Source organism: Anguilla rostrata, chromosome 7, assembly GCF_018555375.3.
Source record: "Anguilla rostrata isolate EN2019 chromosome 7, ASM1855537v3, whole genome shotgun sequence".
Taxonomy (NCBI): Eukaryota; Metazoa; Chordata; class Actinopteri; order Anguilliformes; family Anguillidae; genus Anguilla; species Anguilla rostrata.
Window position 1 is genome coordinate 44,795,559 of NC_057939.1, and position 15,136 is coordinate 44,810,694.

Sequence of the window (15,136 nt, forward strand, 5' to 3'; positions counted from 1 at the left end):
CGGACGGAAGAATTGAATTGTTTTTTTATGCTTGTATCCCAGTATTGCATATAATTACATTATTGTATGATATATTTTGTAATTTACCTGATCGTGCAGTCACAAGGCATCCAGTAGGCTGCAATATTTCCAAGAGAGACTTACAGAGCAGAAAACGAAAACATTAAAAAAGAATAGTTTAAAACCAACAGTGTCTCAAGCGGGGACTCGGTGTATTCCACAATTTGTTTTAAGGCATCCGCGTTCGTATAAATCCGTAATAGAAGCTGATGACCATATAAACTGTATTCCTTCAGGGGCGATGCCGTTTGTGAACAAGGGATCCTGATTTCAGCACCAGTAGTTCAGTGGACAGCTCCTGTGTAAAACTCGTCTCACCTCTCCGTCTGGGGTCTCCAGTATCACTGAAACACAGACTACTGGCTCAGACCTCACCTACTGCCTACGTCCTGAGCGGCTTAACATAGGCTCACATCATCCACCAATGAACAAGCCCGCATAATGAAACGGAGCCTGAACTGTCAGTTGCTGTGACAGACTTCAGCTGCTAAGACATTTCGAGCAGTGAAATTAGAATGGTTTGTTTTATAATAATGGACATTCAACAAATCCATCCTGTAAAGATACCTGTCGCGGTCTTCTGAAAAAACATCAACAGTGCCTTGAAATATTATCGCCTGCAGGAAGAAGAAGCGGATTTTAACATTTGGAGTTTACGGTTCGTTTCTGTTCTTGACTGACGCACATTCCAGAGTTTGCTATAAAGGGTACTGTAAGTTCATACAGCACTCTCTCACTTGCTGTTGAAAGCAGATAATCTGCTTTCCTAAAGGAGAACCTACAACAGTCGAGGCAAACAAGTACGACATGTTAATCAAAGTTATTACAAAGAGACTACGTTTGATATTTTACATAATAGGCTATACCAGCATTCATCTATATACGTCTAATGATAAGCTAACGACAATGGTCAACGCATACAGTCGAAATTATGTTCTGAAGGTGTGACGTATCACCTTTATGGACATTAGGCTACATACTCAGGTATAGTTTATAAATAGTTAAAAACATTGATCAAAACAATAAAAAACACACAAACGTTAAATTATTAATAGATCGAGTACACTCTGTTGGTCATCAATTATCCATGCTGTCTTCCCAAGTGTCAAATGGTTGGGACATGATTTATGGTTTAAATAAGTAACATTGCGCCATTATTTCCCCCGAAGTCTGTTATTCGCCTCCGAACTGAAACCCAGTCCAGCACACCAAGGTGCTGGAGTGATTACAGCTATTCATCACACTTAATTAATGTCTTGCATACAAAACAGATATAAATATTAAGAAAAGCCCCAATGTTGCAAAGAGAGTACTGACTGAACTGCTATAACGGATTTATTCAAATGTTTGTTCTATTTTCTTTATATTTTTTATTTTTTTAATTAAGTGGATACGGTTATTGGGGATATATATTTCACTCATTGGAATGTGTTATGTATACAGATGTTTGTGTTGGTTATGGAGACACATAGAGTACAAGCTGACCACAGCAAGATTGGTCTTGAAAATCTAAATCATCATTGCCCAAATTGCTTTTTGTTCTTTCTTTTGTAAGCATGGGTATCACATTTTTGTGAAAAATGCGATTGTGATAATACATTTTGAAAAGGCAAATTGGTTATTACATTCATTCATAATCATTCACTATAAAATACATACTGTTCAAAACTATATGCTGATTTCTCTGAGGAGGTTATTATACTATACCACCTGTCTGTCTCTAAAATCTCAAAAAAAAATCTAAAATGGCCTTAAATGCTGAGGAAAAATAATTAAATCTGGTAAGATGTTCTGTGTGACAAATTTGGTCAAAGGCCTTTAATTAAATATGCAAAAAAGAAAACAGTTAGTGCAGTAGGATTTATACCCGAGCATATGTTTGTAAGCACTACGAAACAGAAACGCATGCACGCATCCACACGCACGCACGCACATACATTAAATTCTATGTGAATGGCAGCACAGCTGCGCACTCATAAGTGTGACAAGCTTTCAGCATCCATGCATGTAAGGTCCATTTCTAATGATCTTGGATACTTTCACCACCATGTGATATTGATATTTGTCTTTCAAGGAATTTGGCGCATTTAATTTCTCTGTAATGATCACGGGTCCACACGCATGTTTGGTGTGCGGAAATAGGCACGATGGCAAACCAGGCTTATTCCGGTGTCACTGTGCCTCTGCTCCTCCCACTTATCGCTGCTTCCCTCAGCCAGCGGGTCGCATATCAGCTTACGCTTAGTCTCAATGTGACCACCGGAAGGGAACTGACTCCGGCCATTACCTCTCCCGGTGATCCTGTTCATAACCCAGAGACTCACACCTGCACCTCGAAATGAGGCCAGGTATCACGCGCCACGGCCGCCCGTTCAGCAGGAAGCACGGGCCACAGAGATGTGGAAATGTAACCGCAGCCACAAAGCAGTGTCAGAGATAAAGGAGCTTTAGTGGATTTATTTTCTGTCAGAGCTCCCAAGCCATTTTGGCCAGTAGGAAAGATTAGTTTCCTGTGTGTTACTGAAAATATTATGTGGTCCTGTGGAACATTTTGGTACAGTATGAGCCACTGAAAACTGAAATAATTTTTTTCCTTGCCATTTTCTAAATAAAATTGGTCAGTTCGTTTTCTGAATTTCAAACATTCATAAAATGAATTCCTGGGTACATCACTACCATGTAAAGAACTCAATCATAACCCTCTGTAATTTATTTTTTATTTTATTTTGTTTTATTTTTGCAAAGTCTTCCTACTTCCTATTGTGTTGAAAGTTGACGAATAAAATTATAATCGAATGACTCAGCTGTGTTAAAACCTTTTAAATCAGTGTTTATGATGACATCTAGTGGCAAAATTTAAGAACTGTTTCGTTTAACTTAAGTAAACTCATGCAATTAGGAAAATTTAGGAGAGACTTTTTTCAGGTAAAATGATTGTGTACAGTAGTTTTTTTCTGAGGATAATACATGCCAGCTGTTTCTCTGAGGCAGGGAAACAGCTAAAAATGTCAGTCAAGAGAATTTTTAAATTAAACCAATAATGCCTTGCTTTTTCCTATGTATGTACATTAAACCCCTTATTCAGCTAACTGGGTGGTTCATCCTGTGGTTGAGTTGGATTACTGCAATGACACTATTCCAGTGTGTGGATGGGCCTCGTGGTTTGTGGTAGAATTTGGACTGTGTGATGAACCAGTCGTCTGGCTGCCTATTTGGCTCTGCTTTCTCTTTGCAGGAGCCTGGTAGTCAGAATTGAGTGGTTTGTCATTGCAAATTGGCTGCACCTGTAGATGTGACTGCTTGGGGTTTAAGAGGGCTGCCATTTGTCCCATTTTGGTTCTTGCATTTGGCCTGCTCTCCAAGCAGTTCATTTTTGTGGTTTGAGTGTGAGTGTACATATAGATATAGATATAGATAGGTGACAAATTAAGTGAAAACCTGATCAAATCAGTGGAGAAACATAACGAATGCAGATGCTTCCACACAGATACTGCACGATATAATTAAGCAATTAACGTCCTATCATGCTCTGTGGCATGTATAAAAATGCTGAGCCAAGAGAATGGTATGGTACCCTCATGAATGCTTGACCCCACTGTGAGGGGGTCCAGTGGCTCTGTTATGCTGCGGGGGGCATTTTCTTTGCATGGTTCGGGTACACTTGTGCTCTTAGATGATGCATCTTATCCTATGATGAAAAATGTATATCCTGATGGGAGTGGTCTCTTCCAGGATGACGATTCCCCCATCACAGGGCACAGGGGGTCACTGAATGGTTTTGATGAGTATGAAAATGATGTGAGTCATATGCTATGGCCTTCGCGGTCACCAGATCTCAACCCAGTTGGACACCTATGGGAGATTTTGGACTGACATGTTCAATAGCGCTCACCATCATCAAAGCACCAAATGAGGGAAAATCTTTTGGAAGAATGCTGTTCCATCTCTCCAGTAGAGATCCAGACACTAGAATCTATGTCAAGGTTCATTGAAGCTGTTCTGGCGGCTTGTGGCGATCCAACACCTAACAAAGAGGCTGTATGTTGGTTTTTCCTTTAATTTGTCACCAGTCTGTGTATGTGTATATAGCCTATGTATAGTAAAATAGATGTGTAGTAAAAGTTGAATCCACTGGTTTCGTGGCAGTTGCTGAAATTGGGTGCACGCTGTCCGGAACACTCTTCAAAAGTTTAATATCCTGGCATGTCTAAAACACAGTCGTTCATTATTATACTGGCTGGTTGCCATGCGTCCGATGCCATACAGATAAAATCGTGTCTCCAATCAGAAAACATCCGTTATCAGTTCAGCATTGGACAATTTCTCCAGACAAAAAGCTACAAAAAAATTGTAGTAATAATAATAATAATAATAATAATAAATTATAATAATAAGCAGGAAAGAACGGTTTCTACATCCATTTGCCAAACGGTATTGGGAGAAGATTATTTATTTTTTAGACAAAAACAGTTAGATCATGTGAAGAATAGATTATATGTGAGTTTAACTAATTAATTAGCAACACAACCAAATAGTCATCTTTATAATAAAATAGAACTCCCAAAGAAGATAGTTCATTTCAAAACAAACCATTAACAAACATCTTATAACTTTTTAAATAAATAATTATTTTTCTGTTGGATGTATGTAGGCTATTTGTCAGTCCGCGTTTGAACCACATTGGGAGCTGTAGTCTAGCTAGACCCCAGTAATCGCAAACTTTTTTCACATACACAATTTGCCAAGCGATTATTGCAGTAGTGTTTTTACTACATGTATATACGACAGCCATTTACTTCAACTGTAACAAAGCAAATATGTCAAGATGAAATACAACCATCGTGTCAAATCCTCTACAATGCATTAGCAGTGGGTAGGAGGGACTTCAAGAGATGCGTTGCATGGTTGCCATGTTCCATGAAAATCTTCAAAAACTGAATAAATTCAAAGAGGATGTGCTGTGCAAACTGTTCTTTTATATATATTTATGGTCTACGAACATGTTGTGCTAGAAACTATCGTCTCCTCTGGTCCTGTGGATCCACACGGAGAGCTGGTTTTTGTTTTCACTTCAGCGACCTGTTTACCGTGGAACTAAATTATGTGAGTTTATCATGGAATTTAAGCGTTGTAATTCATCTATTTATAAGTGTCATTGTTGAAAACAAGCATATCGTGGATTTTTTACCCAAGGGTTGGTGCCGAATCGCTATTATTGCTAACGAGTCATAAATAGAGGAATTTCTAACGGGTCTGGCAACCCAGTGCTATGCAATCACCGGGTGGTTCTCTATGGGCCAAGTAGCGGGACGGCTGCAAGAGCAGTCATTGGGGTGCGTTGATAGAGTGAGCTGGCAATGGCAGCTGTCGAAGCACATCGAGTTTTTGTCTATGGAGGAAGGGGCGCTCTGGGCTCAAAATGTGTCGAGTATTTCAAGTCCAAAGGCTGGGTAAGACCCTTTAGCAGATGATTGTAATTTATTTTTCCAACGCACCTCGAGCACATGTATCATAACTCAAGTTCGTATTTTACATTTAACAGGTGTCAGAAATAATGCCGTATATCATGGTATTATATCACACGTATTATAAACAGCAGATTTTTGTATGGCTATGATTCCCTGTTTTTTTTTTTTTTCTTCTTCCATTTTAATTTTGAAAGCCAAAAAGGCATTTCTTAAACAAAAATGTATTCTAAGAAATTGCAACAATGTTTACGGTAAAGTTTTATTTTATTTGGTTTGTGTGTGTGGCTTTAATTTTTATTTATTTTTATTGCAGTGGGTAGCATGTATTGATATTGCATCTAATGAAAACGCAGACGCAAACGTGCTTGTCCAGCTGTCTGATTCGTTTACTGATCAAGCGGAGCAGGTAGGTGGAGCGTTTCACCCTCTGCGTCAGTGATGACGGTTATTGTTTCTTTTCCATATAGTCCAGATGCCAAGGATACAGCTATTATAAAGTCGTCAGTTTGCCGGTTAAAACGAGGCATTATTGGCATTATGTGCTGTGCAATTTCGTGTTCAAGAAAAGCCTGAGAGAAAACTGACCAAAAACACATAGACATGTAAAAGTGTAAGATGTTTCCGATGGTTTTATTTATACTTCTGCACGTTGAATTTTTGCGAAACAATACCAGAAATGGTTACTGTCTCCACGTACTGTAGTAAAGTTTCATCATAGCCAATGATGAAACACATCATGTGTGGTTTTACTGTGGGCCACACTGTCAGCTCTGTTTAATCTGTGTTGCTCTTGCTGCAGGTGACAGCAGATGTCTCCCGGTTGCTGGGAGATGCAAAAGTAGATGCTATGCTTTGTGTGGCTGGGGGCTGGGCTGGTGGAAATGCCAGCGATAAAGGTCAGGATCACAGAGGCGGCCAAACCTGCCAGAGAGATTAGCCTTAATTAAGATGATTTTTGTTATCCAGTGTGACTTCCAGAAAATGTGTTTATGTAAAAAGCAAGGCATTCATATATCAAATGTCACATTTCACTTGACAGTTATCTGAGGGTATGCAGCTATGCTGCCCTAGGCAATCATAGGGAAATAATAAATGTTTCATTTGTGCATATGCATGTAAATATAATTGTGTCATTTATCGTATAGCAAATGATTATACATATTAACTATTTTTATTGGTTAAACTATAACAATCTATAATCACAGTAGTTGAAAAGTATTCAGGAAGAATGTTTTCTTCTGTTTTGCTCATTCTGTTAAGCGCTGTACAAGAACACTGACCAAATGTGGAAGCAGAGTGTCTGGACCTCGGTCATTTCTGCTCACCTGGCCACCAAACACCTGAAGGAGGGGGGTCTTCTGACTTTGCCAGGCGCCAAAGCATCCCTGGCTGGAACCCCTGGTAGGACTACTTATTAAGCTCCCACTGGTCATGTTATGTTTTTTTTCTGTACTGTGCCCTCTCTCTCATTCTCTCATTCAGACTTTGACATTTGACTGCTCTTGTGTACACAAGCTCCCAGAAAACAAGTCAACGCTTGAGCAATAGGTCCTGGAGGACAGAATCCTAGTTTGTCAGTCAGCTGTAAACTGAAACACTAAAGCTAACAGTGGATCCTCTGGTACTGAAGCTCTAAAGCTAACGGAGGATCCCTTGGTGAAATGAATTGTGAATGCTAACAATAGATTCCCGAGTAAACTGAAGCGCTAACGTTTTACCAGCTTTATATTTTTTTGGCCAATGGACAGTAGTTGGTTTGGGACAGATATTTTATTTTATTTATTATTTATGCTATATTTTATTCATTTATTTATAGAAAGGATTAAGCGCGGTAGTGTAATTCGTAGTGTATATCACCATTATTGGATGTTTTGATGTGATCTCATTGGGGAAGTGTTTTTGAGGTTAAGGCCAAACAAATCCTGTGTTGTAAGTGGTGTAATCAAATTATGTTAAACATGGAGTCCTCATAGCCTGCAGCTACTTTTTTTTTACTCAGGGAACTGTGTGGGACTCCAACCTCAAAAGACTAGAACTGAGTACGTATGACTCCATTCTAAAAAGACTGGAAATGAGCATGTGGGACTGCAGCCTCATAAGACTAGAACTGAGCATGTAGGACCCCAGCCTCATAAGACTAGAACTGAGAATCTCACCCTTTCAGAATCCCCCTCCAGGCCAGAACAGGAGGGTGACTCAGCACATTGAGTTACCATGTGGTCCTTATTAAGTGCACACGTTTTGATCAGTGAGTGGCCCACATGTCATCCAGCTATGCTCCAAAAAACAGCTTTCTGTGAAGAGAGAGTTTTTGAGGGGAAAAAACATTTTTTTGAACAATAATTTGTTTGGGATGTGCTGGATCAATTCTTTACTGGAATGAACTTCCATGTACTGTTATGCATTTTAAAGGCATGCATCCAAAACCCCTGATTTTTTTATACGATATGCTCTAATATAACACACACAGGTTAATTGGGAAACAACAGTCCAGGCCTTTTGTGTTCTGGAGTAACAATGTACAGATGGCTACGTCTTAGGGTCATTATTCTTTATTTTAAAATACAGAATGCACATTTTTCTCAGCAACTGCGAGGGGTGACATTTCAGCGCCAAAAGCCGACCCTCATTAGACTGTTTTATCCTGTTTAGTTTCAGAAATTATGTTTTAAATGGCCCAAAGTTGCGTAGGGTGTCACTTCTTTTAGTGCCCTTGCTTTTCACTCCCGTGAGGATTCTTCAAAACATTTTCTCCAACAGACCCAGTGTAGGGTCACCAGTGTCTCTAGTTCTCCACCTGTTTCCACCTCTCGACAAAGATGTGAAATTAGCTGCATTTATCATGTAGCATATATCAAACGGAGAAGCCTTATGAGCCCCTTTCATTAAAATGTTGGTTAAGAACTGCTACTTGCTCTTTTCAGATTAGAGCAAGGTGTTGGTGTGGGAAAGAGTGCTAGATGCATTCCATTGCAGATTTAGGAATGGTTCAACCATGTGCCAAGGAACTCAGTACTGACCTCTGACCTGTGGTTTTGACCTTGTCCTAACCACAAGTGGTAGCACATTTCTAAGAGTAAATGTTCTGATATAGTATCTATTGGATATTAGCATTGAAAAATGGTGTGTCAGTTTGAGTAAAATAATAATATCAATGGGTCAGTCTGTAAAATGTAAGAATCCACTTCCGGTTATTGTATCTTCTGAATGATAAGTCTAGACACCAGGCTCATTTATGTATTATAATGTGAAACAGTGAGATGGAATTACTGCATGAGTTTTTAAAACTGTGTCCAATGATTGGCTGCTCCACCCCCTGTTCTCATTGGTCTGTACTTAAAAGGAAGCAGCCTTTAGTGAGCAATAAAATGTGTGACAGAAAAAATAGTTTTGCAGATGAAAATCTGGAATTGTTTTAAGGAGGCTGTTGATAATAGGCTCCAGACCCCACCCCCTACCACTATCTTCAGTGGGGGAGGGGTGTAGCATAGTAAATTCCTCTGAAACAAGCTTTTACCTCACATTTCAACCATCATCCACCAAGCAATTGCATCAAAATCCAATCAATGCAACAGTGAATCACTTCAATCCAGAAAAATGGAACTTCTACATCGCATCTGAAGCTGTCACATTAGGCATGACAGGTTTCTAATCAACTTTAAAAAAAACTTTAAAAAAAAACATAATTTGTGCATTTCTATTGCAACCCAATCTGGTTTCAATTAGGGTTGGTATTTATTTTGAGCAATTACAGATTCTTCTGTGTGGGATTCCATGCATAATGTAAAAGACAAAGAGTTTAAAAACTTTTGCAAGGTTTGGGTTTAACTAATTCCACAGTCTACTGAATCTTCTTGCATATCGAATGAATGCACACAGTATGGCTGAACAACTCTATTCTCCCGACAGATTCATCCATACAGAGTGCCTGATTGCCATCAGTCCGTGCTGTGTAATTATTTTTGCCTCCTGTGGAATTGTGGGATCCAGTATTAGCTATTTTGCCCGTGCGAGGATTTGGGGCGTTTCCTCTGTGTGCCCCTGTGCCCTCCTCACGGGGTGTGTGCCCGTCTCTCCCCAAGGTATGATCGGGTATGGCATGGCTAAGGCTGCCGTTCACCAGCTGTGCCAGAGCCTGGCTGGAGACGATGGTGGCATGCCCCCACGTGCCACAGCAGTTGCCATTCTACCGTAAGTACCGCGACAGAGAGTTGTTTTTAAGGCAGTTGAGTTGTGCTCAGTTCTTCTCCTCAGTTCTCTGACACATCTGGTCAGCATTATCACCGTGAGTTAGCAGTTTCACCAGAGACAGCCGGTGGCATTTGATGGGCATTCTTTGCTTTTTCCAAAATCCCTCAGTTGTGTGAGCTCAATAGTGTAGCATGAGAAAGAAAAAATATCTTTTTTAAAAGAACCCTCCCTCTCCTAGACATTTCTTGTGAATTATTTTTTGAATGTTAAAGGATTTATATGATGAACACTATCTTCTTATCTGCAGTAAAACAAGAAAGAACTATTGTCATTGTGGGGGGGTTGGGTGAATGGACGAATGGAAATGGTCGCTGCATATTGCAGATTCGTCAATGATACATGCATTCTTAAGAAGCACCCAATGGTTATTGTATTAAAATGTGAAACCCAAAGAAAATGTTGGATTTACATCAACAGAATCTGTAAATCAGAATTATAATAATACTTACAGAATCATACAAGTAATTTGATGGGAATGTGAATTACCTTTATGTCCAATTAAATGGTTTTAATTAGCTTATCGTTTTTCCTGAAGCCATGAATTCGAAGCCGCAGTAGGATAAGGATGCCGATTGGTATCTGCGTGGTGAATTACAGTAGGAGTGATGTTCAGAGGACACTGCTGGTGCTGCAATACTTTGCCTTATGAGAAATTGATAGTGTTGCCTGGGACTGCAGCACCCATGGTTTGCGTTCTGAATTTTTATTGTTCATTAAAGCGTTCATTACAGGTCACTGAATTTATTTCAGTCCGGCCCCAATCAGTCCCGCTTATGTTCGGCTTTGTTTCTGTTCACTGCTGTGTGTGCCTTCCGCAGCGTTACCTTGGACACGCCAATGAACAGGAAATGGATGCCTGACGCAGACTTCGGGTCCTGGACGCCACTGGACTACGTGGCCGAGTGAGTGTGATGTCGCAGGCGAACCTGTTGTGACAGGATCTTTGTGTGTTATGAAAGACTGCCACCATGGCAGGTCAATTTTGGGCGGTAGCAGTAACACTGGGGTTGGACCAGTATCTCTGCTTCGTCATTGAGCTTCAGTACAAGGCTCTCACCTGGATTAATATTACAGGAGGACAAGAGACTTTTGAAATACAGAGCTCTTATCCAGAGTTCGTCGCTCTGGATAAGAGCGTCTGCCAAATGCCTGTAATGTAATGTAATGAAATGTAGCCTGAACGTATTTTTAAGTGAGGATTTTATGTCAGAGATTTCCCCTTGTCTTACAGAGCTGAAGAGCAGTAAGCACTCAAATTGCCATAATGGATAATGACTGATTAATATCTTGTTGTGAGAGTAATTTTGTTTTATAATGCAAAAATATTAGTTTTTCTGAACTTGGTGAATTGCAGTGGGAACAATATATTAACGGTCATTGTGCTGAATCTATGTGCGTTTGGCCATTTCTGGTGGGGCACTGGATCTCTATGGGCTGAAACAAAACTCACGGCACTCAAGTACCACCAGAAGATGGCACTAGTGGGCTTTCAGATAATGAACCATATGTGGGCTGTTCACAGAACTTTATTTTACATGGTTTTAACTATGAAAACCATCTTTTCAGCAACGTGCACACATATTTGAAGAAAATGATGGTTTATATGGCAAAACATGAGACCTGTAAAAGTACACAGGAACAATTTTAAAAAATGGAAAATATTAAATGAGTGCTGCCTGGTGAATTTGGCTATTCGCTAAAGCTTAGACATTGCTTTCCCTGCATGTATTTACATTAATGGTCTCATTAACAAAGACAAGTAGGCTTGTCCAGCTGCTCAGATGAAACAATCCCTTGAGATGGACTTCCTGGGTACAGTAAAACAGTAAATTTCTTGTCCTCATAGTAAACTATTGTATTTGTAGCTCTCAGTGTTATTGGTTCTTGCACACCGCACACAGACAAGCTTAGGATTAAGGAGACACGTCACCCTGTGCCACAGAGGGATTTAGACGGAGATTTGATTAAACCGCGTAATCCCGAGAGGCATGGACAAATTTAACCCCGGGGATTAATTTATAAACAAGGGAGAGCAAGAGGAAATGAGGGGTTTGAGTCACGGAATCTCTCCCTGGTCTTTTTGTCAAAGCTGTGCCTGTTGCATAAATAAAAACATAAATGTGCTTTTATTTTTTTTATTAAAGAGAATCCATCTTCTCATTTTTCCAGAACCTTCTACAACTGGGCGACAGGTGTGGGACGCCCGGCGTCGGGTAGCTTGATGCAGCTTGTGACCTCTGGTGGGAAAACCGTGGCCACGCCCATATTTCAGTGAAGAGGACAGTGCCAGGAGCAACCTGTAGGGGGCAGCACCCCCTACGGCTCCTTTAGCCCTCTGGCCCGGGTGTTGTAAAACCCACAGAATCAAATGAAGAAGAAAACCCGCTGTCACACCTTATAAACGTACAATGCATTCCAGTTCAGTGGCCTTACTCTGTGTTTATACCTATGTGGGGAGTGTTAATGTTTTATAATGTGATGAAAATTGACCTTGAGACACTGAGTCCATTAATATTACACATCTGTTCTTCGTCAGCCAGCGGTATGATTTATTTGCCAGAAAACATACTGCTATGTTGTGTTTTTTATTCAATTCTGTGGTGTATCAAAGCAGTAACCTGAAATAAAAAATTGAAATTGTTGCTGTTTATTTATTTTGCAATGAACAGTTTTAACCATATGAATAAGAATTAATACAATTTTAATAGTACTAACTGCAGTAATTATAACAACAATGAAACAAGTGACCATTTTTATTATTATATAATTAGATAATTTATGATGGATTATATTAATGAAAAATGATGTCATGGAATGTCCCAAATTAGGAATTTTGAGTTCAGGTATAATGAGAAAATGCAGTGTTGTGAATATCAGGTCTTTGCTTTGCCAAAGACTCCAATCAGAATGGTGATATTTCTGAGGTTCTGTGAATATTTTCTGTTTTAAATTGTTACCAAATCTAGCCAGGCTGATGGGATTCTAAGTAAGTGATGCAACTTTCATCAGCTGCACTGATTCTTAATATCACAGGTGCTGTTGTAAAGATGTGTCTGTTATTTTTCATTAACAGATGCAACAGTTACAGCTCTGTAGCTGGTATCCAGTGGAAGTTCATTTAAAGTAACTACTCATTTTTATTGTCATTGTGTGCTCCTATAATTGCATTTTAGAAGCACAGATTTATGGTAATGTATGATTTGAATCTACATTTGAGTGCACAACCTGGAAACATTTTGGCAACTGTTACTTCTGTTTATTTCATATTTAGTAGGAAATTTTAGTGCAGATACAATAGTTTAGAGTACTATCTGAACAATGTAGTTGCTGTGTGTCATAGCCTAGTAGAATCATGAAATGAAAATCATGCATTCTCAGTGAAGTTAACTATCTTTCTTAGATGTATATGTAGTAGGTGCTTTTATATGAATTGGTGTATTTTTAGGCAGTCTGTGTAGCTATTGTCATACAAGCAGGAACTGGTGGCCCAGGTCTAATTATACCAGGTTGCCTTCCAGTAATATTAGCTTTGCGGTCAGTAAATGGAATATCTCACCTTCACAGACCTGATGGCACAAGGTGAAATGAGAAGAGAGACCATTTATTCTCATTTTGTTTTGCTTTGTTTTATAACATTAAGTCACTGCTGGTTTTATTGTCAGACCAGTCCCTGAGTGGCACTGTAGCACTCTCTCATAGATTAAAAAATGTATTTTTTGTCAAATAAATTAGTCTTGTGAAGTATTTATAATATTAGATAACTGTTTTAGAGCATATTTTATGACATGCAATAAATAGTTTGCTTTCTTATAAATTGGTTTCTGAGCCACCAGGTGGCATATTCTGACCAGTATTCATTCACTTTGTTCCTGTTGTTTTGTTGTATATATTTAAAAGGCACCTTGAAATGAGATCAAGCACGTATGAAACAAGTTTTTGGACATTCTTCCAGAACACTCTATAAATGTAACTTATAGCTCAAATTGTGTATGTGTGAAATTATAATTGGATTCGGATCAAGTTATATTCGAGGAAGCAGCCCCCTGGTTCTCATAAGATCATTTTCTTCACCTTGGCTGTGTGAGAGTGTCACAGAAGAAAGCCTTTGGTGGCTAAAAAGAGGGCTTTGTGTGCTAGAAGGTCAGATGCAATATTTATAATGTGTCCTTCATTATTTGTATACATACAGTATAAAAGGAATTGATAAATGATAGCTCTTGAGCCTGTTGTATCAATTGTATTATGAATGTTCAAACAGTTGATTCCATGCTCTTTCTAGCTCTTTCTAGCTTCTAGTTGTTGAACTACAGAGGGCATTTACAGTCTTGAAGGGTAGGTCCTCTTTTTTGTAGTAATGCCTATGTTTCAAACGAAAAGTCATGTGACTACAAATAGATTTTTTCTTTAACATGCAGAACACAGTGATTGGCTAAAATGTTTGTCTTATCCCCAGTGCATTCTTGAGAATACATGGGTTGGGGTCAGTTGCATTTCTGTCAGTTGCATCTCAATTTAGTAACTTAACTGAAGTAAAATTCACAGATTGGGGTACAGCAATGGGGAGTGTTGGACACCCTCTATCCTAACACAGTAATGACACAAGCCTAATATTGCAGCTCATGGAACATTAGCAGACATCAGTTCATATACTGTTATAGTGAGCCTATTGCCTGCCAAAACAAGCGTAGCCATGCTACTACTGACTCCCAATATTGCATTTTAAGACTTACATTCCTTTGTTTTACTTAAAGTGATTATCCACAATTACTACACACATTTGGCATCCCAATATAAAATACTGGTGGTAATTTATTAACTTCAATTGGAGGAAAATCCAGGTGTTATGTGAGACAAAGTGAATCTGCTTGAGGATTGTATGTTGTATGTAACAGTTGAACATATTTTCACTCCAATTATTTAGCTAACATACAGTATAGGGCCTTACAAACTGGGAAATGCCATTCTAAACTGATTTGGCAAAAAGTGGTGCCTCTAGTGTGCTTGAAAGGAAATGTTACATTTTTGCAATGCTGGGTCTCACAGGGTTAATTTCTGGAGTTGACCGAATTGAAATATGATTGACTCCAAATGTTACCTCCGTAATTTGCCTCTAATATTTGCTAAACCTAAGCGCTACGCGAAAGTGGAGAATGGCTCCTCCATGCACACTTTACATTTTGTGCGTATAGAGTGGCTGTTGGAGAGAAGTGATCTTGTGAGATCGTTGAGTAGAAGGGAGGCCTGTTGGATGACTCAATCACTCACTCTGACACTATTGGCCCAGAATGAAGAGCCGGTTTTCAGTATATTAATCTGTATACTCTGTATCTGCGATTTTTGGCAAGTATTATGAATTT

At 39.2% G+C, this 15,136-nt stretch overlaps 2 protein-coding genes across 4 annotated transcripts in view; one reads left to right on the forward strand and one right to left on the reverse strand.

Moving 5' to 3' along the window:
• LOC135259816 (follistatin-related protein 5-like) overlaps positions 1-431 on the reverse strand; it is a 113,909-nt gene extending 113,478 nt beyond the window's left edge. For all 3 annotated transcript variants that reach the window (XM_064344581.1, XM_064344580.1, XM_064344579.1), the window contains exon 1: positions 88-431. In XM_064344581.1, the coding sequence (XP_064200651.1) occupies positions 88-110 (23 nt within the window). In that variant the 5' untranslated portion in view covers positions 111-431. The remainder of the gene's footprint in view (positions 1-87) is intronic.
• Positions 432-5,359: 4,928 nt separating this feature from the next.
• On the forward strand, positions 5,360-12,419 carry LOC135259817 (dihydropteridine reductase-like). The gene is made up of 7 exons (XM_064344582.1): positions 5,360-5,510; positions 5,842-5,934; positions 6,328-6,424; positions 6,789-6,929; positions 9,611-9,719; positions 10,598-10,681; positions 11,949-12,419. Exons 1-7 carry the CDS (start codon positions 5,418-5,420, stop codon positions 12,052-12,054), a joined length of 723 nt encoding a protein of 240 aa, XP_064200652.1. The 5' UTR covers positions 5,360-5,417; the 3' UTR covers positions 12,055-12,419.
• The last annotated feature ends 2,717 nt before the right edge of the window (positions 12,420-15,136 follow it).